This window comes from Onychomys torridus, chromosome 16 (assembly GCF_903995425.1).
Source record: "Onychomys torridus chromosome 16, mOncTor1.1, whole genome shotgun sequence".
Classification (NCBI taxonomy): domain Eukaryota; kingdom Metazoa; phylum Chordata; class Mammalia; order Rodentia; family Cricetidae; genus Onychomys; species Onychomys torridus.
In genome coordinates, this window is record NC_050458.1 from 49469423 (window position 1) to 49494357 (window position 24935).

The window sequence follows — 24935 nt, forward strand, 5'->3', positions numbered from 1 at the left end:
TGTCTTGTCTTGTTTTTTGAGACAAGGTCCCAGCATATCCCAGGCTGACCTGGAATTCACTATGGAGCCAAAGATGACCTTGAATTTCTGATCCTCCTGCCTCCACCTCTCCGAGTGCCAAGACTGCAGGCCTGTGCCACCACACCTGACCCAAGTGTCTTTTGTTTATGAGGCCACCTCAGCCCAGGACCACTTCATCTCTCAACTTCTGGCCCTTTGTAGCTAATTTCTTTCCCAGTCAGATTGGAAGCTTTAGCTTTTACACAAGACACCTGGGAACAGTGTCCAACCCAGTGACAGTGAGTACATCCCCCAAATTCCCTGCACAACTGTTGCTGTGTCCTGAGATAGTCCACATACTCAGTCATGTGTTCGTTCATTCATTCATTCATTCATTCATTCATTCTTCATTCATTCATCTTCTTGCTGTTGGCTGGACCAGGCTGAGATCTTGATTTAACAGCAAACAGCCTGCTCAGAGCCGGAGACCCTAGACTGAGTCAGAAAGTAGACAAGGGGGCTGTCAGAGGGGGAGGTAGTTGCTGGTGGCACTCAGCACTTGGAGGAAGTAGAGCAGGAGCCACTGGACTGCTGGCTACCAGGTCTGCCCCTGCTCTCCATGTCTGCTGGGTGTGCAGGGGCATGGGAAGTTCTCTGAAAGAAGCATGGCATGCTGCCTTGTCCCCTACCAGCACCTGGAGTCCAGAGCTGTTCCCAGCCACCTGCTGCTGATTTCCCAGAGCTCAAGGGCACAACAGGCCTCCCCACCTGGCTTCACAGTTCCCTGCTGCCAGGGATGTACCCTGGCTGTTGTCCCTAGCCTCCCAAGCCCAGAGGCTCCCAACAAACTCCTAGAAGATGTCGAGAATCCACAATAGATCCAAAGTGCTAGGGCAACCCATGGGGGAGTCCATACTCAACCAATGCCTCACCTCTGTCCCCCAGCAGGTGGAAGTCCTGGGCAGGCAGGAGCAAGTACACCCCAAAGTGTGGGACCCCTGCAAAGCAAGGTGTGCACCCCTGCCCCTGGCCCTCCTCCTCCCAAGTGGGCTGTCCTCCTTGTCAGTAAAGAGAATGAGGGCATCAGAGGAAGGAGGTGACCAAGGTATCCCCTGACAGCAGTGTCTGGGGTCTGAGCGCGGCCCACCAGGGAGCCCAGTGTCAGGGATGCCTCTGAGTTCCTGTTTCCCCCAGGCAGGGTGAAGCAAGGGTTAGCTCTGAGCTGTCTTTCCAGGGCAGGTGGTCCTAGCTGAGGTGAGAATAAGGAGCAGGAACCGTAGGGAGGAGTTGAATACACTTAATGTAGAGATGAGAAACTTGGGATTCAGAGAGCTGCAGGGACCACATAGGCCCAAAATGTGAGCGGGAACAGAGGCAGATCCCACCTAGGTTCAACTCTGAAGTATATTGCAGCCTCCAGCCCATGGGGTCTTTAAGGGCCAGAGGACTGAGCCAAAAGCATCCAGGCTAGGGTCCTAGGGTTCTGGGCCCTCACTCACCTTGCTCTGCCCTGGGCCCCAGTCTAGGTGTGGTCAGCAGAGCAGTGGCCCCAAGAGTGTCCCTGCCCCAGTTCTCAGCCTATGGATGTGGGCTTTCAGGTGGCTAGCAGACTCAGCAAACGTGGTTAAATTACAGTTGCTGAGCAGAAGAAATGGCGCCCAGCCTGTCTAGGTGGCTTTGTGTGGTCACAGAATCTGTGATGGGTGGGACAAGTCAGAGAAAGAGGTGTAATCAGGAAGCTGAGACCTAGAGTTGTCCTACCTTGCTGTCCTTGAAGACAAGGAAGGACCTGAAGCAAAGGACACAGGTGCTTAGAAGGCCCACAAGGTGGAACATATATAGCCTGGAGCCTCCCTAGGAGGCACATGCTGTGCTGGGATTTAGCCCAGTCTGGTGAGTGATGGGTGCGCTGGTGTCAGAGTAGATTTGGCTTGCTGTAGGCTACTAAATGATTTTAAGCAGTCGAGATATTCACCCCTGGCTCTTCTTCCCTACTTGGGCCTAGGCACTAAGAACTAGGTCTGAGGTGGCAGCATGGCCGCCTGTCAGCCCACCTTCCAGGTACATTCAGAAAAGCCCCTGGCAAAGAAGGAACAAGCTTCTATCTCCATGTCCTCAGATGCCTCTGGGGGAGGCCAGCGCAGGCCAGGATCTGGGGAAAATGGTGCCCTACCTGACGCCCCACCCCCCCCCCCCCACTGCCGGAATCTCAGCCTCCTGGTGACATTGTAGAATCATTCTCAATGGAACCAGAGCAGCCACAAGTGAGTGTCCAGGAGCCTCAGGACTGGGCTGTCCCCCCTCTGGTGGCAGTCTGCCTCAGGCTGAACTTCCTTCTGCCTCTCCCTGTGCCCACCCAGTGAAGTGAGCCAGCCTCTGAGGCTGGGACCTGGCCTGCCTGCACTGGGAGCCTGGTTTTCTAGTGAAGGCTAGAGAGGGGTGCGGCTCTACACCTGAGGATGCCTTCCCCTGCCCTCTCCCGGAAGTCCCTCCGTTCCTGTGGTTTCCTGAGGACCATCTGCAGATGTCCTGACTGGGCTTGTTACTCTCTCTGGCCAGGAGGCTGTTGTTGAGTTAGGCAGGGTTTCACTTCTGTGTTTCAGGGTGACAAATCATGTGGAGTCCCCTGGCCCTCTCTATCCTCCCTTTCTCCAAGCTGACAGGATTTGTTTGATTTGTTTTTGTTTGGTTGGGGGGGGGGGGCTTTGGAAAGCCCACAGAGCCTCAGAGCTAGGGAGAGTCAAAAGGATCAGGGTCTAACCTGTGTACCTGAAACGTGAGGGACAGGAAGACTGTGAGTCATTACTTCATCTCAATTCTGGTCCTGCTGAATAGATGTGTCCCTTGGCCTCATTAAGCCTCAGTGTTTTCTTCTCTGATTGGGGTCTGACTGTCCCCACCACATGTTGGTGCTTAGAACACCAAAGAGACCACGTACAGTGAGTGGCCCCTGGGTTCGGTGTGGCTAGGTGTCCTGAGTACCCATCTCTAAAGAGGCCTTGTAAACGCTGTGTTCACTTAGTTCATTTATATGGAAAGGAACACCAAGGTCTGGAAGCCAGAACAGGATGCAAACCCAGGCCTGCCCCTTGCTCAGCCCATCCATCAGGCTGGAGTGAGTGCAGGGCCCAAGGGTGGGTGGGGAGCTGGGCAGAGACTCAACCTGGACTGGCCTAGGAGATGATCAGCTGGCTATGTGGGGGGCTCCAGGGCTGTTGGCTCAGCCATGGCAGCCTAGGTTAATGCCTAGGCAGGTTCAGCTCAGGGGCTGCTGAAGCAAGCCCATGGGCCAAACCCAATCCATCATCTGATATATGAATAATAAAGTTTTATTGGTATACAGTCCCACATTCCTAACTTCAACAGATAGCTGAGTAGCTGCAGGAGGCTGGGTAGGCCTCAGACCTTTAACAGCTAACCCTTTGACCCTTTAGAGAAAAGTGTTTGCAGCTTCCTGCTTGAGAGAGTTTTAATCAGCAGGGCCTGGACAGGGTCAGTGTCACTGTTGACATTGGAAAGGGCTGTGGGGGCTGGGACCCCAGTGGCTGTGGGGCTCCATCATGGGGCTAGAAGTATTGGGGTGTGGAGGCAAAGTATTGGGCGGACACACGGAAAGCAGAGGGAAGAGATGCAGAGGGCCCCGAGTATCTGGCCCGGCTGGGAGGATTAAAGCGTGCAGGAAGGAAGGGAAGGTCTGCCCAGGTTGGACTGCAGCACCCGCAGGATGCCTGGCCGGTTCCGGTGAGCCAGACTTTGTGTCAGGAGTCCAGACCTGGAGTTCAAGTAGGGAATGGGCACACCCATGATTTCAGGAGTAGGACTGGATGGGTCTGGATGGGTGGGAGGAGGCAGGCCCACCCAGAGGGAAGCGAGGGGCCCAGTGCCTCTGGGTGACCACTCCCCTGTCTGCCCACAGCATCCATAACGGCGTGATCGCCGTCTTCCAGCGCAAGGGGCTGCCCGACCAGGAGCTCTTCATCCTCAACGAGGGTGTCCGGTGAGTACAAGCCAGTCCTGCCTGGGAAACCCATCTGTGTGGCTGGGGGTGGGGGAGGGAAGGTCCACACCCCACCCTCCTGGGGACGCCCTTCTCCAGCCAGCAGGGTGGAACTTAGCGGCTTGAGATAATGTCCACGTTCCCTGCCGCCCCGGTGCATTACAGAAGGATATTTATTCTGTCAAAGAGGAAGGGCCCACCTGCTTAATGACCCACTGCCATTCAGGAAGCAGTCCAGCCACGAACACCCCTCATTTCCTGTGACTAGCTGGGAACCAAGTTGTGGGGCAGCTGTGGACGGGGAAACGCACTCAGGCTACTGCCGTAAACCAGGCCGTGGCCGTGGCCGCTTTGAGAGAGCGTGCAGTCATCATTTGTAGTGGAAGAAGCTAGAGGTTCAGCGTGGTCCTGCTGCTTCCCCAGGGTCACACAGCTGGTACTATGAAGTGTTTCCACTCTACGCTATTAACTTCCAGCCCTGACCCAGAGCCTCCTGTCCCTAGATTCAAAGCATATCTGGAAAAGTCAGCAGTGAACCTTTCCCTTGGTAGCGAAGGCAGGGTGTAAATGGGCCAGGGGTCAGCAACCCCACATCCACCTTAAAGGGTCCATATGTGGGTAAACTGAGGCCCAGGGCACAAAGGGGGCTGGCCAGAGTCAAACAGAATGGAGCAGGGTGCTTCCCCAGGCCCTTGTAAGCTTGTTGCTTACTTGTGGCATCCTGCTATTGGAAGCGCATCTGGCCAGCCCAGGGGACCCATCTTCCTAATGGGTTTCTTATAACAAATCTAAACAATCTTTAAATCCACCGAGTAGGTGGAGCCCAGCGCTGTGCATCTCTCTTGGCACTTTTGAGTGCGGCTGCTGTCTCTTCTCTAAGATGCCTCCAGCCCTTAGGGGTTACCCTGCTCCCCAAGATGGGTTGGAGGGGTAAAGGTTTAGAGGAGCCACCCTGTGTCCCAGCTCCTGACTAGAAAGCAGGTAAAAGTCAGGGTGATGGGAGGTCCTGGGTTCAGGGCCGTCAGATAATCTTGGGGTGGCTGTTTTTAATACCAGCGCAAAGCAAAATGCCAGGAATCCTTCCATAATGGCAGTGAGCTCCCTCGGTGAATCCCACTGCTGTGCCAGCATGTGCTGATGATACCTTGAACCCCTCCACTCACCTCAGCCCTCGGGTCCATGCCTTCATGCCTGTATTTTACAGATGGTCACCGGCTGGCAGTTGAGTGCCTTGGTCACTGAGCTAGAACTCAGGTCCCAACTCCAGGGTCCACGGCCATTCAGAAGTGTCCCTTCCCACTCTGGCCCTCCTCCACATTAAATTAACTAGGACTGAGGCTGGGAATGTGGCTCAGTAGGTGGAGTGTTTGCTGAGCACACATGAACGACACCTGAGTTCCAACCCCACTACATCAGTGGTTCACACCTGTAATCCCAGCACTGGAGAGGTAGACACAGAAGGTCAGGAGTTCAAGAGCACTCTCCGCTATATATCGAGTTCAAGGCCATCCCAACATACTTGAGACCCTGTCTCAAATAAAAATGAACCGCAACTGATTGTGCTTCAAATACGTAGCTGGTCATTGGCTTTGATCCAGCAAGAGAGCCTATGGATGGAGGAGCCATTGATGGCTTCATACCAGAGTTACCCACCACCATAGTAAGGGCTAGTCAGTGACATGGACAGGTCTGTCAGCTGTATCTAGATAGGTACAGTCACAGTTGAAGTGTCCACCATCTGCATCACTCTTCTCTCCCTTTATATGTGTATGTGTGTACACATACTTATGCATGCACATGTACACAGAGCCTCGAGTGGTTTGGTCACAGGACACATCGGCATCCCCAGGCACTTCCACTGTGTGAGATAAACTGAGTATAGCTTCATAAACCCAGATAGTAGATCCAGCTGCATGCCTGTGGTGCGGAATGTAGCCTGCCCAGTGCTCCCCAGACACCAGCAGGTCACTGTCCTGGGTACTAAGACACTGTGACATGGTGCTATGTATCATGGACAAGGTACAGAGATGCTCAGTGGCGGGAACTTCCAGCCTCGTGGTGCACCTGCACAGCCACTGTCCTCAATGGACCTGCCACTTGTGCACACGGCTGTGTTAACTTTGACTCACATGCAATTCGTGTACCATAAAGTTGCCCTGAAGAGGCCCTGGCCAGTGTTGAGTGTGCATCTGTGGTTGTAGGACTATCACCAAACTCGCAGTTCATTCTGCTTCACTCCAGAAGAGTCCCTCCCCTTTAATAGCCTATTCGTTATTCACCCCAGCCTGGCAAGCATGTCCCCTTCCTGTCTCTCTTGACTCCCTCTTCTCGACATTCCATATGAATGGCATTTCATGACAGCCTGCCGCCATTCCCTTGGTGCTTCTGTGTCGGAGTTGTGATAACATTGAGTTTGCTTCACCTGGTTACCTGTGTGGCCCGTGGCTGTGGCGGAGTGCTGAGTGCTACTGTTATGAGCGTCCTTGTGCAGAAGGCTTGGCGGTTTTCGTTTAGTTCTGTGTTTTGTTATCATTATCTTGTCTGTTTGTTCTTTTGAGACAGGGTCTCTTGATGTATCAGTGACTAGTCTGGCACTCTCCATTTAGCCTTGGCTGGCTTTGAACTCACAAAGATCCTCCTGTCTCTGCCTCCTGGGTTCTGGGATTAGAGGTATGGGCCACCTGGCTATGGTTTGTTTTCTTGTTTTTTTTGTTCTTCAAGATAGACTTTCTCTGCGTAGCCCTGGCTGTCCTGGAAAACTCGGTAGAGCAGGCTGGCCTCGAACTCACAGAGATCTACCTGCCTCTGCCTCCTGAGAGCTTCAATTAAAGGTATGTACCATCACCGCCTGGCTTGGTTTTGGTTTTAAAGAATGGGTCTGGCTGGGTGGTGGTGGTAGTGACTTTAATCCCAGCCAAAGCTACACAGAGAAACTCTGTCTTGGAGGGAAAAAAAGAGTGGACCTGATGACCTCCACAACCTAGGCTAGCATTGAACTTGAGATCCTCCTGCCTCAGCCTCCTGAGTGCCAGGATTGTGGATATGTACCCAGGTTCTTTGTTCAAGATTTGACAAGGATGTGTGATACTGTTTTTCTTAGCCTATGTCTGGATCTGCTGGGGGCCAGGGTTTCAGTTTGGGGGAGCTCCCGGCTTCCCAGAGTGTGAGCAGTGAGGTGGGTCCCAGCTTCTTACTGCATTTCTTTCTGGTTGAGATTCTCACAGCACTGTGGGTGCCACAGTGGCTCCTTGTGGCGTTGGTCGGCATTTCTTGGTGACTAATGGTGTCGGGCATCTTCTTGATGCTCGCTGGCTGCTTATGCATATTCTTTGGAGAAGCATTGGCTTGCATCCTTGGCCACATGTCACTGAGCTGTCTTTGCTGTGAGTTTCTTGGTCTAGCAGGTGTATCAAGCCTGCAGCCCTCAGGCCACGTGCATCTCTGGATAGCTATGAGTGCAGCCTAGCACATTCATGGTGCTACCTCCATAGCACATGGTGAAGTCTAAACCCTTACTGGGCGCTACCTTCAATCTTTTCTCCGCATCCCATATCCCTTCCCCTTTTTCCTTGGCTTTCTCCAGAGCACAGAGGGTTTACTGTTGAGGAAAGCTTTTTGTAGCAATCCTCCTGCCTCTGCCCACCCCGAGTGCTGGCATTACAGCTGGCACCACCATGCCTGGCCAGGTTACCTTTTTAATCCACAAGATTAGGGAGCCAATTTGGGGTCCCTGGGCCTGACTCTGACTCATGCCTTCCGAATTTCAGTTTCTCCTCCTGAAGACTGTGAGTTTAAGACCAGCCTAGGCCCCATAGTGAGTTGGCAGCCAGCCTGAGCTACATAGCAAGGCCCTGTCTAAAATGAATGGATGAACACTCCAGAATGGCTCTGCCGCCTGGCTTGTCCAGAGCATCTCACTTGCAACACAGCCATCATTTTCATGCTGCACACAAGATTCAGTAAATTGCCCGAGTCCACACTTTGTGTCAGTGTGGACCAACAGGAGACTGTGTTCTGAGCATGTGGGCCCACCTGTGCTGTTGTGTTCATTAGATGGAGTGGGTGCATTTTTTGCTTTTTTTTTTTAAGACACAGGATCTTTTGTAGCCCAGGCTGGCCTACAGACTCGATGTATAGCCAAGGATGACCACAATGTCCTGGCAGATGTATGCCTCTGCACTCAGTTTTGTGAGTATATTCTGGATGTGGGCACTTTCAGCTTCCCGTGCACATGTGGGAGGGCTTGCTTTCTGGTCTGCTGGTCACTTCCTCTTTTTGTTATGTTTTTGTGTTTGTGTGTGGAGTTTTCACCCTCCTGTGTTTCCAGTTCCTGTGTGGCTGTTGTTCTCAGTTCTGAGAGCTGAGCCTTGTACGTGCCGGGCAAGTGCTCTACCACGGAGTCACCTTTCCAGCACCTGGCTTGTCTGTTTTCATGAAGTGTCTTGTGGGGGTTGTTCCTGGGAGTCCAGGAGTTGATGGAGCCACGTGCTGGGTTGAGTGTGAGCTGGAGGACAGATGATCTATAGGACCAATGACAGAGCAGCTTTGAAGAAAGTGCTGTGCTCAGCCACCCATCAGGATGGGGAGGAGCTTATACTGTAATCACTCACTGTGGCCACTGAAAGAGGACCATGCTGTTGGGGATGGTGTTTAAGCCCGAGTAACTAGGGTTGGTGTGTATCGGAACCATGACAGGCGAGGGCTGCCTGTAATTCTGGACTGGTTACGTCACCCAGGTGGAAACCGCTATCAGCCAAGGTAGGACCCCTGCTGGGTTTGGCTCAGCACATGAAGACTGTGCTTGTCCGAGGCTTTCCTTCCTGGTGCTGTGATTAAATGCTGTGACCAGAAGCAACTAAGGGAAGAAGAGTCATTGGACTTAGGCTCAAAAGGATGAGAGATCATCATGGTGGGCAATCATCAAGGGGCGGCCCTGGCCGTAGGAGCAGGGAGCTGAGAGCGCCCATCTCCAAACCTAAGCTTTAGGTAGAGAGTAAACAGGAAGTGGGGTCTGCCCCCAGTGACTTAATTCCTCTCTCCACCTCCGAAAGGTTCTACAAGCTCCTCACACAGCGTCACCATCTGGGGACCCTGGTGCTCAAGGATCCGAGCCCACGGGGCATATTCTCATTCAAACCTCACCGTAGCCATGTTTTCCCAGCATGGGATCCGGGCAGCCATGTTTTCCCAGCATGGGATCCGGGCGGAAAGTAACTCCACTAGAGACTAGAGCAGCGCTGTTCACAAAGCAGCGAGTCCTGGGGTGATCTGACATGGGTTGTGTGGCTTAGGGCCAGTAGCTGACCTCTCCGAGCTGCTCCTGCCTCAGCTATTTACCAGGGCCCCAGTCAGTTGCCTGCCTGCCGCTGGCTCTGTGAAGACTCGGAAGAAAGGGGAAGCCGCTTGGGAAAGGAGGGCTCTGCCGGCTGTGGGAGTCAGGCAGATTGAAGATGGATGAGCCCAGGGGTGCAGGGTCAGGCCCGCAGGCGTCTGCTTGAGGAAGTCGAAGATGTCATGGTCCCCCTGGGACCCTCAGGCTTCTCTTCTGTGGGTTGGTTAGAGGAGATACATGATGAGCTAGCCGCTCTGTGGGTCACCGAGGGAAATGTTCTCTTGGGCCGATTGTGTTGTGTGCCGAGCAGGTGGGTCCCTGGCTGCCCGGCTGACTCCAGCCTCACCAGCACCTGTGACCTCAACTCATTCCCATCTCCCTTTCCCAACAGGCAGCTGCTGAAGACAGAGCTGGGGTCCTTCTTCACTGAGTACCTGCAGGTGTGTGGGCCTTGCCACGGAGGAAGGCTTGGTCTGTGTCTCAAAGGATGTCACTCTATCATATGACCTGGGACAGCCCACGCAGGCTCAAGGCTTGCCTCTCAGGGTGCACGGGGTTTTGATTGTGTGGCAGGAAAGGGTGGGTCTGCTTGTTGGTGGACTCCTGGGGGTCCTGTGGGCCAGACCACCTGGGATAGCTGCAGGCCGGTGATGGCACCTCTGTTCGCTTTCAGAACCAGCTGCTCACAAAGGGCATGGTGATCCTTCGTGACAAGATACGCTTCTACGAGGGTGAGTCTGGGGCCTGAGTGTAGGCAGCCTGGCTGTGTCTTGGTTCTGGTTGATGTTCTGGGACAGAGGCATGGTAGGTGCTGCGAGGGAGGTGTGGTTCTCTGGTTAAGATGGCTGCAAAGGAAAGAAACAGCCTTGAGCAGTAAGACGAAGAGGGGAGCCTTGGGGAGAGTCTGTCCCCCATACTTGGGAGCCCAGAAAGGCTGTGCAACTCCAGGAAGAGCCCCTCTGCTTCATCTCACTACCCACAGGGACGGTGCCCCATGACGAAGCCAACGCTTCAAGAGGGTACCTTAGTTTCATCTCTGTCGCTGTGATAAAAACACGCTGCAAAAAGCAACTTAGGGGTGAAAGGGTTTATTTAGCTTATAATTCCGGGGCATAGGCCCTCATAGCAGGGGCACCACACAGGCCCAGTCGTCACAGTCAAGATCAGAGAGAGATGGACACGTGCATGCCGCTGTCTGCTGTGCTCAGCTCTCTCTTACACAGTCTAGGACCCCCTGCCTAGGAAGCGGTGCCACCCACAGAGGGCTGGGTCTTCCCGTCTCAATTAGCAATCAAGGCAGTGCCCCGCAGAGAGACCCATAAGCCAACCTGATCTAGATCATTTCTGATTGCGTCTCTTGCTCAAAGTTGGCAAAGCTAACCATCACAGAGGGACAGGGTTTATTTTGGCTCACAGTGTCGGGGGTCCAGGGACAGTCCCCGTGGGTAGTGAGATGAAGCGGAGGGGCACTGTCCCCGTGGGTAGTGACCTCATCACGTTGAGCCTGAGATGAAGCCAGTGTCACGTCAGAACATGTGGCTTAGCACAGCTCTTCACCAGGACCAGCCTCTGTGGCCAGGAAGCAGAGAGACAGGAAGAGACCAGAGGCAAAGCGTACCTTTCCCAGCCCCTCCCACAGAGCTTCGGTTATGTTTCTCGTTGCCATGGCAAAACCAACTTAAGGAAGGGGATATTTTGCTCACAGTCGGAGCCTGCAGCCCATCATGATGGGGAAGGCATGGTGGCAGAAACATGAGGAGCTAGGTCACATGGCACCCAGAGCCAGGAAGCAGAGAGATGAACGCTGATGCTCGGCTCACATTCTCCTTCTGACTCCATCCAGGACCCCAGCGTCTGGATTGGGCTGACTACATTGAGGGCGGGTCTTCTCCCCTCACTTAACCCAGCTTGGAGACTCCCTCATAGACGTACCCAGGGCCGATAGATCCCCTGTTCTGAACCCTGTGAAGTTGACAGCCAGCACTAACTATCACACATGCCTCCCACTTCCTCCCACCAAGCCCCACTTCCTCCCACCAAGCCCCACTTCCTCCCACCAAGCCCCACCTCCTAAGGCACATTTAACTCTGAACTAGTCAGAGGTCCATCTGTGATGAAGCCAGTGCCCTCATGATCCAGTTACCTCCACAGCACCCCCGGCTACGGACCACACCATCAACACATGAGCTATTTCAGGGGCTACCTTATATCCTGACCATAACAGGAACCCCATCCCATTGTCTGACAGTTACCATGTTGAGTCTGTGAATATCCAAAGACCAGAGAAGTAGGTGATGACAAAGGTCATTGTTCCCACACAGGGACAACAGAGACAGTAGGCAGTTTGTCCACCACCACACAACAGGGAAGGGGCTGAGGCAGAATTCAAGCCTTGGTGCGATGTCAGGGCACCCCTAGTCCTTTCTCAGGCTCCACAGTCCCAGCCAGCCTCCCTGCTTGGGTCAGCCTGCATCTTAGGGCAGAGGGCTTTGACCTCCTGGTCCCAGCACTTGAGGCCTCTGGCATCTGATAGTCTTGGGGTCCCAGGAGGAACTTAGCACTATAGTATGGCTAGTGTCCAGAAGACTTGGTATATACAGATTCTCCTTTGCAAATTCCTACTCTGTGCCGGGCCCTGTGCTGACTTTGGTAAGCACATTTGGTGAGCAGCATTTAATGAGCACCTACTATGGACTGGGTCCTAGACTGGCTTCAGGATGTGAGCATTTTATAGGCACCTACTTTCTTTATACTAGTTCCTGTGCTGGCTTCAGGATTTGAGTGTTTCGTAGTAGCTACTATGGCAGCTTGTGGTGGCACACACCTTGAGGCAGAGGCAGACAGATCTCTGAGTTCGAGGCCATAGTGAATGAATTCACTGGTCTACATAATGAATTCCCGAACAGCCAGGAGTACCTAGAGAAACCCTGTCTCAGAAACCAAACGAAACAAAACATAAAAATCAAGAAGAGAGACAGGAAAAAGGAAGGAAGGAAGACAAAGAAAAAAGCATGTACTGTGGCCTGGCTCTGCGTTGGCTGACTCTGGGCTTTGTGCACATTTGTTGAGTGTCTCCCGTGGGCCAAGCACCAGGTGTGTTCTCCACTAGGTTATGTCCAGCTTCTGCTGACTGGGCGGGCACCCCAGCAAGCCCTGGGAGGAGCCACAAATACTCAGTCCTGTTAGGGTCGCTCAGGTACAGAGCAGATGACTAGCTTTCGGTAGCCCACTGAAGTCACTCACGGTTCCAGGTTCTTCCTCCAAATGCTGGGCCCTGGGCACATGGCTGTCAGCCCACTTCAGAGATTGGGGGGCTGAGGCCCGGAGTCCTGCTTCACTCCAAGGGACTCCCTGTTCCCTGCCATCTTCCTACATATGTCAGATAAGGCAGGCCACAGCAAGAATAAGAAAGCATGAAAACAGTGGGTGTGGGCAGGAGGCCCAAGGCAGCCAGGGTCCAGGGGGCTTCCCAGGGAAGGCAGTAGCCAAGCCTAGGATGGCGCTGTGAATGTTTGGCACCTGGGGAAGAGGCCTCCCACACCCTCCTGACCCGCCTGATTCAGCACATTCCCTGAGGTGCCTGTGTTTCCCACCAACGCAGCCCAGGGGAGCCAGATCCTGGGAGAAGGGCAGCTTTGTGATGCCTGTGGAGCCTCATGACTGTGACTCCGGGCCTCCCAGGGAAAGAGGAAAGGCCCAGGGAAAGCGGCAAGCTCCAGGCATCTGTGAATACTCCATGGATATCACATATTGCAGCCGCCCTGCCCTCAGGGCCCCTCTCTTAACCACTGGAGCAAAGAAGGAACTATGTCCAAGCCAGAGCTCCAGGGAGTCTCCCTTGACCTGGAGATGGAAAAGATACAGGCCCTACCCTGCAGGAACTTACAACTGAGGACTGAGACATAAACCAGATGTCCACAGGCCAGTGTGATGAATGTCAGGTGAAGGGAAACTGGGGAAGGAAGGCTGACTCCATCCTCGCACACAGGGAAAGCTGTGCAGAGCTGTGTTGCAGCCCCTGGATATGGCCTCCGAATGTGGTCTGCTCAGGAGCTTATGCATCCTTTCAACCACACCGCTGCCCTAGGGGCCAGCCATCTCGGCCTCTCTCCACCCTGTGAAATTCATCATCCCCTTGAGCCCTCAGCCCATAACTGCTAGAGGGGCCACGTGAGGCAGGTGGTAGCCTCCAGAGGGCAGTCCAAGCCTGGGCACCTCTCCCCTCTCCGCAGCCTCTAGGGAGGCCCTAGTCATCATCTCCCAAACTGGGTGGTTCCTGGAGTCGGCAGCCGGCTGGAGCAGGCGTACCCCGCAGGGGAATAGCCTGGCACCTCACGAAGCTTCCCAGCTCAACACCCAGGCCGTCACAGGGGTCTGTGGCTGTTGAGGCTGGGGTCTGTATCTTCTCACCTAGGAGCCAAACTCAGTGTAGTTGATGTGACGGTACACCCAGCACTCTCCTCTATCCCTGGCTGCCTGCCTGAGCCCATGCCTCGGCCCCAGCTATACAACATCATTAGCTCCAACCTCCATCATTTCCCCGTGGACTGGAGCTGTACCTGCCTGCCTCTCTTCTGTTGGTTCTTACCACCCTGGGGCCGAAAAAGGGAGAGTCTAACTTGCTGGTGAAAGCCGTCGTCAGGGAGCCTCAGCCTGGCCCTTCACCAAAGCGTTCTGCTCCACCTCTGCCTGGGGTCCAGGCAGGGCACACCCACTCACTGGCTGTGTCATACCAGCAGCAAACACAGGGTACCTTGTCATCGATCCCTGGGGACATAACCTGTCCCTTACATAGAGGGTGCCACTAAGTCTGTCTGGAAGAACTGTGTAGGGCTCCGCCACAGCCACAGAGCAAGGCTCCAGCCTCCGTGTCTGAGTTTAGCCTCTGCTGACCCCACTCCCCAGCACGTAGCCCAGTCCGCAGTCCCAGGCGAGAACCCAGCCAGAGACCAGGCTATCCTTCCGGGTCTCTGACAGCACACAGCTCCAGCTGGGGCCTGGATTCTGTGTTTTACAACATCTGCTTTCTATGGTGTGTCCGCCCTGTGGGCTGGAGGACGACCTTCACTTGGTGGCACACTGCCCTGGCCGGCGCCCAGGGCCACCCCACAGCCAGCCAGGACTGAACAGCCTTTCTTCCTGTATGATGGCAGAAACTGAAGGGACTTTGTGTTCAGGCAGGGCTCCGAGGGGCTGTGAGCATCCGCCTGCCCCGGGCATTCCTGCGGCCTCCTTGCCCCTGGAGCCAGGTGTGGGCCACCCGGGAATGTTAGAGCTGTCGGCCAGCAGGCAGCCCTGGGCGGCCACACACAGAGGCCAGCCTGCTCTCTGTGCCCTGGCCCCCAACATCTTTGCTCTGTACCGACCTGGGGCGTTCCATGAGGGAAAGTTCCACAAGTACTGAAAAGCTGGGCAAAGACCTTCACAGGTTTCCTTGTTCCCATAGAAACTGGAGACAGGCAGGCTGGCCCTCAATCAAGGACCCTTTCTCCCCCCCCCCCCCCACTGCTCAGACCCACATAGCAGCAGAGGCCAATGGGACACATGCTGGGCCTGTTCACTCCTAGACTCGTCTCTGCTGTCTGCCCTGGTGACAGATTCCTAAGTCTACAAGCCACAGAGTCATCTTGGGGCACCTAACTGCCCCATTCCCCAATGGCTATCCACCTGAGTGCCACTCTGCCTGAGGCCAGCTGAGTTCCTACAGCTTGTCCAAACTCCAGTTCCCCACGGGCTGCTGCTTTCTCTTGGTAGAGATGGGGAAGGGATGGGGTAGGGGTGGGTGTCCCAAGCCCAACATATATCCATCTGGGAAGCCAGCTTAGACACCAGTCAACTCCAGGAAGTCCTCCCTGCCAACCCTCTGCCCCATCTCCCACCAGTAGGTTGGAATACTGTAGCCTGGGTCACTGACCCTAGCTAGAAGCCACTCTTTATCCATTATCTTCCCCAAGGCTGTTCTGTATCCTGCTTCCCTGCCACATAGTAGGGGGTGCCCAGCGCCATTGGGGACTTGACTGTCCCCAGTGCCCAAGATCGGGCCTGTCCCAATTAGGAGTTCTCTACTGGATGGGGCTGGGCAGTGATGGCGCACGCCTTTAATCCCAACACTCGTGAGGCAGAGGCAGGCGGATCTTTATGAGTTTCGAGGTCAGCCTGGTCTACCGAATGAGATCTAGGAAAGGCGCAAAGCTACATAGAGAAACCCGTCTCGAAAAACCAAAAAAAAAAAAAAAAAAAATGTAGTAGATGCATGTATTGGGAAGAGACAGATTGGTGAAAGGGTCTGTGCCCAGCGCCTGTGCCGGCATACTCAAGGCAGGACAGGAGTCAGCTGCCAGTATTCACCATCACCTGGGCTGAGCATCTTCATGGATGCGTCTCGTTTTGTTCCATCTGCTCTAGATTGCAGGCCATGTCAGGTACACACTTCACAGGGGCTCAGGGTGGCAGAGAGCTGCCCTATGCTGGGGCAGATAAGGCCTCTGCGGAGCCTTAGGGACCTCCCACTCTTGCCTAGCTCCTTGTCCTGGATGTGTCTGCTGGTGTGTTCAGGACATGCCGTAATGGATTCTCTTGCCCACAGGCCAGAAGCTGCTAGACTCCCTGGCAGAGACCTGGGATTTCTTCTTCAGTGACGTGCTACCCACGCTGCAGGCCATCTTCTACCCCGTGCAGGTACATGGCTGGGTGCGTGGTGGGAGTGAGGGGAGTCCCAGTTGTCCAAGATACACTGTGGGGTCCTGGGATGGCTCCAGGAAGGAGGATTCCAGGCCTGATGTCCCACTCTGCACTGATCCTGGCTGTCCTTTACAGGCCTGGACTAGGGAAGCCTAGTGGTGGAGCCAGGCCCTGCCTGATAGAGAAAGCCCTACTAGTGGAGGCCTCAGGGAATCTTAGATCTTTGCGGGGTTCATGTGGGAGAGAGAATGGGGGAAGGGCTGGGTGCCCTGGGCCTGTTCCCACACCCCACCCTTGACCTGGGACAGAAAGAGAAAACTGCATGATAGCTGTGGGGTGAGCATGCCTCTTCCCGTGTCCACAGGGCAAGGAGCCATCAGTGCGCCAGCTTGCCCTGCTGCATTTCCGGAACACCATCACCCTTAGTGTGAAGCTAGAGGACGCGCTGGCCCGCTCCCACGCTCGCGTCCCCCCTGCCATCGCACAGATGCTGCTGGTACTGCAGGTGGGTCGAGGGTTTGGGGATCCTGAGATTGGGAAGACTCTGATTTGGGAAATGATAGAGACCGACTGTTGGGCAGGGAGTGGGCAAGTGAGGCCTTGGGGCCAGGATGTGAACCAGACCAGAATTACTTACTGATGGCAGCAGCTGGCTGTATGTTCGATTGGTTACCAGGGCTGGACGGACACACACACACACACACACACACACACACACACACACACACACACACACCACAAACTGGTTCCGGATACTTGGTACAGATGGACTCCATCAACGGGGTTAGGAGACGAGACAGTGGCCAACAAGTACAGCTGGAGTAAAGGCCCAGGACAGAGGACTACCAACAGCACATGTGTCCTACACCTGACACCTCCCCTTACAGTTTGCCAGCTCACCTTACTGCGTTCTCACAGCTTGACATCCTTACAAGACTTTAGAGGTACCACCAACTGCCCCATTTGACTAACAGGGAAACATTTTACTGTTCACGGGAATACGGCCTCACTTGGGTTCTCATAGGCACCAAAAGCCTTATTGTAATGAGCCCCCCATACCTGTGGAGTCCTTAAAATTAGGGTTTGTGGGGTTGGGCTTAGGGGCAGAAGGAAATGGTACAGATTTCACAGCAAGGAACAAACAGGCTGTGGTTTCCAGGGTTTTCAGGGACCAGGGGCTGCCCTAGGTTGGAGGCTGTGGTCACCTTGGAATGAAGCCTTTGGGTGGGATTTCCATACTCCAGCCTGGTAGGGTGTGAAAGGAATTGGGAGAGATGGAAGATCAGGTCTCTGGTCCTGGGATCTGGGATTCCATTGGAGGAGGCAACCCAATGCCCAGGGCGGTGCTGCCCCCTGCTGGCTACTGTGCCTCCTGCAGCTTCCTGGCTATGGTTCTACATCCCAGCATAGCCTCTATACCACAGAGGCTTCCATTGTTCCGCCTGCCATCTCTCCCCAGCCTAAGTGACCTTGACAACTTGAGGTGGCTGTGAACTTGTCCCCTGATCTCACCTTGGTCCCCAGGTGAACCTGGCCCCCACTGTTTCAAGTCTTGAGTCACTCTGAGGTGTGTTGAGGGCCTACTGTGTATCCCTACCTAACCCCCAGAATCACAGCTCCTGCTGGGGGTCCGAGGGGTGGGGTGCCAGTCACACTAAACAGCCGAGTGTGAATCTCACTTGTACCATAGGCAGGGGAGATGTGACTTCATAGAACTCACAGAAGTGTATGGGCAGGGTCTGGTGACTCACATCTGCAATCCCAGCTCTCGGGAGTCAGGCAGGAGGATCTCATGGTCAAGACAGTCTGGAATACATAATGAGACCTAATCTCAAAAAGAACATGGGCTGAGGACCTATCTCACCCTATGAGCAGCCTTTTCTGCCTGTACCCCACCCTCCCCAACCCCCAGGCATGAGCAGTGAATGAGTGTAGGACCTCCGGTGATGAGCTTGGTGCTCCTGGGTAAAGCCAGCTGTCTCTCAGAGGACCACCCAGGACCCCCAGGACACCAGTGCCAGTGACTTAAGTGTTAATCACCTTATGTGACTATTGGGCACCCAGATATGAAGGAGACTGTAGCAGCATCTTCCTGCCTGAGGAAGACGGGTCAGAGACAAGCTGCTGCTGAACCAGGGTGTGTGACCCCATTCTCTTGCAGGGAGTTCATGAGTCCAGGGGTGTGACCGAAGACTACCTGCGTCTGGAGACACTGATCCAAAAGGTGGTGTCCCCATACCTGGGCACCTATGGCCTCTACTCCAGTGAAGGGTCCTGCACTCATTCCTGCATTCTTGGTGGGTGCTGCCTGGGGCTGGGACTGGAGCAATATGATAGCGTGGGCAAAACCAGGAGACCAGCCACAGTCACATAGCCTGTCGTCTGTCCTGTGCACCTGCCTGGCCCTGCTGTGTGCACAGCTGGAGCCCTGGGGTAGAGGGTGTTGGAGGGTAGCAGGTAACCCCCAGAACAGTGGTGGCGCTCCACAGAGACCCACCATGCGGGGAGCCTCCCACAACCCCTAGATGTCACGTCTGTACTGGCTCAGGGAGGGATGAAGTAAAAGGAGGCCCTACAGAGTCTGGTGGGTCCCTCAGAAGCCAACCACGTCATCCCACGTGCCCTTGTTTGGGCACCTTCTGTGTCCCAGCCCAGTGACCAAGCCACACCCTCCTTCATAATTCTGGGCTAGCAGGGAAGATGTATCAGTGAGTCCCCATGGTGACCACTGGGTTGCAGGAGGGGATACAGACTAGATCGTAGGAACAAACAAGGTGGGGTCGCTTGGAAGGCTTCCCATCATCTGGGTTGCTACCTAAGGTATAAAGCCAGAATATTAGGTGTGCCTCAGCTCAGGCAAGTTAGAGCTGGAGAGCTTTGCACCTCTCGGGACCTGTTTGTCTGTAGACAGTGGGATACCCTGTAGTCAAGAAGGCAACCCCTCCTGATCAGAGAGCCTCCCTGACAGAGCTTGCTGTACTCAGGAGTGCCATCCCACAGTCACTATTGGGCATTGCAGGGTCCTGCTTGGAAGCCTTACTAATACAAGGCCAAAGGGATTCTGCTCTGTCCTCACTCCCTGTGACTCTCTACACAGCCAGTGAGGCCTATAAACAGCTGGTTCATAGCACTGCCCCACCCTGCAGCTCCTCTATGCAGGCTTGTCCCCTGGGTGCCAGCCTGTGAGAACAGAAACCCAGTCTTTCCTAGGGAAGACTGGTCCCTAAGATCCATAGGCTTCCGTGGGTAAGGAGAGTGAGACATGGATGTATGACTGTCATGGGGTCATTCACAGGTCTCTGACAGCTTGCAGATTTGAACCTGGGTGGCTGAGGCCCCACTGCCTATTCAGGCCAAGGCTGGGAATGTTAGTTAAGGTCCTCTAGCTAGGGCAGGAGGCTTGTACCCAGTGGCTGGTGAGGCTGATCCAGCACGAGCGGCCACTGAGCCTTTTACTGGGTGGCCCATCTGTGCGTTAGACACTTGATGAGGAGCCTCTGCCCAGAGTTGGGACTTGGATCATACAGGGAACATGTGGGGCAGCATCCACCATCCTGGTGTACATGACTGTGTCTTTTCCTGCAGAGAAACGGTTTCTGCGCCGCTCCCGCTCTGGGGATGTCCTAGCCAAGAACCCAGTGGTGCGATCCAAAAGCTACAACACGCCCCTGCTCAATCCCGTGGCTGAGCATGAAGCAGAGGGCACAGCGGCCGGGGGCACAAGCATCCGCAGGCACTCAGTCTCCGAGATGACATCTTGTCCTGAGCCCCAGGGCTTTGTGGACACACCTGGCCAGGGCCCTGCAGGGAACTTCAGGTCCTCTCCAACGCCCCACTCAGGGCCTTGCCCCAGCAGACTGTACCCCCCTGCCCATTCTCCCGAGCAGGGCCCAGCCCACGGCTCCCCACCCACCTCCAGCCCTGAGACACTGGTGGACCAGATCCTGGAGTCCGTGGACTCAGACTCTGAAGGAATATTCATTGACTTTGGGCGGGGCAGTCGCTCCAGCACATCTGACTTTGATGCCACCGGAAGCCGACCGAGTGTTGTGTGATGACCTGAGGTTAGTTCCTGTTTTTACTGGCCCGTGTGTGTGCGTGCGCGCGCGTGTCTGTATATGTGTGAGTGAGAGACTTGTTACTCTTTCCTAATCTCGCTAGTCCCCTTGTCACTGCCTTGGTCACTTTATACTCCCAGTCTGGTGGAAAACCTATCCACTTCCCATGCTCACCCCAGGTCTGATTGGGACGTCCAGTTGGCGCCACCCAGATACTCAGCCACCTCGAGGATGTGGTCACCATGTACCCTCCTGCCTGCCCCACCCTTGGTGCCCACACCTACCCAGGAAAATGTGAAACCAGTGGGTTCTGCCTATGCCAGCCCAGCTTGGCTCCCACAGTGACAGGACTCACACCACAGCCAGACCTGCCTCCCTCTGCCCTGGGTGGCCACGAAACAGGAAGGCATGAAATAAAGTTACAGCTCCAGGTTCCTGTCTTCCCCCAGGTGTCCTTCCGGGACCCCCACCTCACAGGACTTCCTCCTGCCAGGGCACATTCCCAAGCCGAGGCCGTGGTCACTTGCCCATTGTCAACTCTTCCACTGTTGTCAGGACAGCGTTGCTCTGTCATCTTGATGGAAGGATCCGGAAAGCATATAATGAAGGCCTGAACCCTTAATGGATGGTGCTTAGATATAAGACAGGCCGTAGTGTGGATCCCTGGTCCGAGCCCCATACATTGGCTGAGAGGGACCCACTGCAGCCAGGAAGGGAAGAGGGTCACATGAGATCTACAGACCTTGCCCTCTGTGTGGTGGGGGTTGCTGAAGATGCTCCTGGCCTGGTGGGACAGGCACCCCAGCCCTCCCATCTGCCCTAGGAGTGGTTCTCTACCTCTGGGGAAGTTTACCCAGAGTCTGAGGGTGGTTAGGGCCTCCCAGGTCTGCAGATGGGCTGGTTCCACTGCTGGGCAAATGGGCATAAGTGTACTTGAGTGCTGGCAGGTTTGCTACAGGATTGCACCAGCCCAGCCGCTTAGCCTGACAAGCCATGCCTGGAGTAGGCCTCTGTCCCATTGAGATCCTCTCTAAAGAGCCAGGGAGAGTCTGGTCCTCCTTGATCACATGCTGACCCCTGCCCCAGACCCTTCAAAGCCCTCGGGTCTTGATTGTCTTCTGGGAATAACAAGCGAAGAACAGACCCAGGAGCAGAGTGACCAAATCTGGCCAGAAAACAGGATGGGAAATGGCTACTTCACGCGAACTGCAAGGCCATGTGGGTCCAGGGGATCTGCTGGAGATGTTAGGACAGAGGGTGCCCTGTCCCCCAGGGTGGGAGAAACAGCCTGCTCCAGTTACTGTGCTGCCTGTGGTCAGGGTCAAGGCTGAACTCACAGGGTGTCTCAGCCAGGGTCACTAGTACTGTAATGAAACTAGACTCAAAAGCAACTTGGGGAGGAAAGAGTTCATCGTTTGGGCTTACATATCCAGACTCAGTCCACTGAAGGAAGGTGAGGCACGAGCTTGGAGGCAAGAGCTGACGCAGAGGCCGTGGGGGATTCCTGCTGGCTCTTCATGGCTTCTCCAGCCTGTTTTCTTTTGTTGTAGTTTTGTTTTGTCTTGAGACAGGGTCTCTACATAGCCCTGGCTGTCCTGTAACTATGTAGACCAGGCTGGCCTCCAACTCACGGAGATCCACCTGTCTCTGACTCCTGGGTGCTAGGATTAAAGGCGTGCACCACCACCACCAGCTCAGCCTGTTTTCTTATAGAACCCAGGACCACCAGCCATGGGTGGCCCCTCCCACAATGGATTGCGCCCTCCCCCATCAGTCACCAAATCAGAAAATGCCCTACAGGCTTGCCTGCTGCTGGATCTTAGGGAAACATTTTCTCACTTGAGGTTCCCTCCTCAGATGACTAGCCTGTGTCGAGCTGACAGAAAACCAGCCAGCACACAGGGCTTTGGAAAAGTGACCTCCAGGGACCCAGGGGAGCAAGAGCCATCCCAGTCTCAAGACAGGCAGGGCATCAGGCTGGGACCTGAATCAAATCCCTGGCTAGAAGCTGCCCGGGTTGCTGCGGGCTCTCGGGGAAGTGAGGTCGGCTTGGGACCCGGCTAAGCTGTGCCACCCTGCCTCCCTCAGCACCAGCAAAGTCCCATCTTCAACCCTCACTTCTCTGGAACCCCTTTGAGAGCTGGGAGTGGATCTATGGGCAGAGGCTTCTGCTGGGGAGGGGTTCTACTGTAGGCATAGTGAGCAATCACAGCCAGTTAGATTAGGATTCTCTAGAGGTACAGAACTGGTGGGCTGTACATAAGAAGTGGGCTCTAATGCCAGTGAAGGGATGAACTCTTCAGCAGGAGTGAGAGCAGGCAGGCAAAGAGAGCGAGCTTCCTTCTGCCACATCCTTTAGATAGGCAACTACCAGACGGTGGACCCAGATTAAAGGTGGGTCTTCCCACCTCAAAGATCCAGATTAAAAGTGGGACTTCCCACTTCAAATGATTCAAGTAAGAAAGAAAATCCCTCACACGTGTACCCAACCACTTGGGTTTTAATTAATTCCAGATGTAGTCAAGCTGCCAGCCGAGAATAGCCATCACACCAGGCGTACAGAGACTGGCACACCAGGATGCGCCCACACACGAACATATTGCTAGGATGTCCCACTCACTCCCCGGGAGACCCCTGAGCCAGGGGGCCCAAGTTCCTAGCTGAAACGTCATGGTTTCGTGGTTTGTGGTCTCCCACTCCAGGCAGCTCGGTCGCTCATCCACTGAGCTCCCAGATCTGTTCCAGTGCCAGCCCTGTGTCCTGCTACTAATTAGTTACTACTAAATCAGCATGGGGCCCCAGGGGAAGCCCAGTGAGGGCCTCTCGGTGTCCTAGGCTGCTTCCATTGGTTCCCTGGACCAGCCTCCCTCTACAGACCTGCACGTGTGTTTCTGCCACCCATGGGTTGGAAGGCAGATGTTTGTCACAAATGACAATTGATCAGAAGTTCAGCACACAGGGAAAGCATGAAGAAGGCCCATTCACTGCTGACTGTCGTGGGGTGAGACACCAGGCCCTGCCTGTTGGCCTTGAGCTCTGAGCCTCAATTCATTCTCTTGAGGGGAGGGGTGGGGATATAGGGAGCGCACAGAAAACAGCTCTTGGGAATTTTTATTGTTTTAATGTTGAGTGGGGTATGATGGCATTTTCCTTTAATCCCAGTACTTGGGAGGCCAAGGCAGATGGAGCTCTATGAGTTCAAGGCCAGCCTGGTCTACATAGCCAGTTCCAAGCCAGCTAGAGTTCCATGATGAAATAATGTCTCAAAACAATAATAAAATGACATAGAAAACATTTTCCAACTGGAGTGACTCTTGGTAACTGACACTTGGTTTGTGCTAACTCCCAAAGGCTTCTGGGACAATAAACAGCACCCTTCTCTGGAGAGGATGTTGTCTTGGGCTTTAAAAACTTGGCATGTTGGAATGTGTGTCCATCATTTTTCTTTTTTTTTTTTTTTTTTAGCTTTTTATTGATTCTTTGTGAATTTTATGTCATGCATCTCCGTCCCTCCACCCTCACAACCTCCCCTCCCCAAAAGAAAACAAATTAAATAATAAAAAGTAAAAAAAAAAAAACAAAAAGAATCTCGCCGTAGAGGCTGTGGCATGTCGTGGTGTGTCGCCCAGTCTACCCTTTTGCCCAAACAGCTTTGCTTACAAATGTCCATTGCAATGAGTCCTTGGTCTGGTTTAAGGCTCTGGCTTCTGCAACACCAATAATACTAGATCCTCTGAGAGGGACTCCTCTCTGGTATCCTGTTGTTGCCCTGTGTCATGGAGATCCTGCAGCTTTGGCTCTGCAGGACCGGCCCCTTCACACGCTCCAGCAGTTCTTAGATGGGGTGGCTGAGATGTCATCGAGCCCTGGGAACACAATCAGGGTAGGTTTCACCATCAGCAAGCCAAGCCCTCGGCTCAGTTCCCATCACTAGAGTTTGATAATACAAAGATACCACTGCTTAAGGCTGAAGATGTGGGTCAGTGGGTAGATTGCCTGCTTATTAATATGCACAAGGCCCTGGGTTGGATCTCATGGTGACTCACACCCAAAGTCATCCTTAGCCACACGGTGAGTCTGAGGCCAGCCTGGGTCACATGGACCCTGTCTTTTTGTTATGTTTTGTTTTGAGACAGGGTCTCACTATGTAGCCCTGGCTGGTCTGGAGCTCACTGTAAACTAGGCTGGCTTCCAACTCACAGAGATCCCTTGCCTCTGTCTCATAAGTGCTGGGATTAAAGGTGTGTGCCACCATCCCCCACTGAACCTCTATCTTAAAAAAAAAAAAAAAGAAAGAAAAAAGAAAAGAAAAGGAAGGAAGGAAGGAAGAAAAAAAGAAAAGAACCATCACTTTTCCATCAAGCTATCAGACACCTGGGCTTTATCTCCTGCTGTTTGGAGGCAAAGGCATGCCAGGTCATGAGCCTCAGTGAGGCTGATGGGAAATTAAGGGGCTTTGTGGTCTCACATGGGGGCCTGGTTAGTGTTGGTGTAAGAATCATGCTTCCTGCTGGGCGGTGGTGGCGCATGCCTTTAATCCCTGCACTCAGAAGGCAGAGGCAGGCGGATCTCTGTGAGTTTGAGGCCAGCCTGGGCTACAGAGTGAGTTCCAGGACAGCCAGGGTTACACAGAGAAACCCTGTCTCGAAAAAATAAAGAAAAAAAAAAAAAATCATGCTTCCTGCCTGGCCTCTCCCTCACACCCACAGGACCCACTAAGACAGAAGGCCTTGTTACCTGGATTCCTCTGCCCCACCCTGTCCCAAGTCCACTGGCCATACTTCTGTGGCTCCTGCACTCGACCCTTAGCAGCCTGGCCCAGACTGCACAGACAGGGATTAGGGCACAGTACTCCTTTGTCCTCAAT

The 24935-nt window shown here is 54.2% G+C and overlaps 1 protein-coding gene across 5 annotated transcripts in view; it reads left to right on the forward strand.

Moving 5' to 3' along the window:
- Positions 1 to 21642, forward strand: part of Prr5 (proline rich 5) — a 42021-nt gene extending 20379 nt beyond the window's left edge. For 3 of the 5 annotated variants that reach the window (XM_036207968.1, XM_036207967.1, XM_036207964.1), the window contains 7 exons: positions 3917 to 3997; positions 9721 to 9769; positions 10003 to 10060; positions 15916 to 16007; positions 16375 to 16515; positions 18172 to 18307; positions 19596 to 21642. In XM_036207968.1, coding sequence (XP_036063861.1) covers positions 3917 to 3997; positions 9721 to 9769; positions 10003 to 10060; positions 15916 to 16007; positions 16375 to 16515; positions 18172 to 18307; positions 19596 to 20065 — 1027 coding nt within the window. In that variant the 3' untranslated portion in view covers positions 20066 to 21642. The remainder of the gene's footprint in view (positions 1 to 3916; positions 3998 to 9720; positions 9770 to 10002; positions 10061 to 15915; positions 16008 to 16374; positions 16516 to 18171; positions 18308 to 19595) is intronic. The other 2 variants (XM_036207965.1, XM_036207966.1) reach the window with 2 other exon arrangements.
- Positions 21643 to 24935: the final 3293 nt, after the last annotated feature.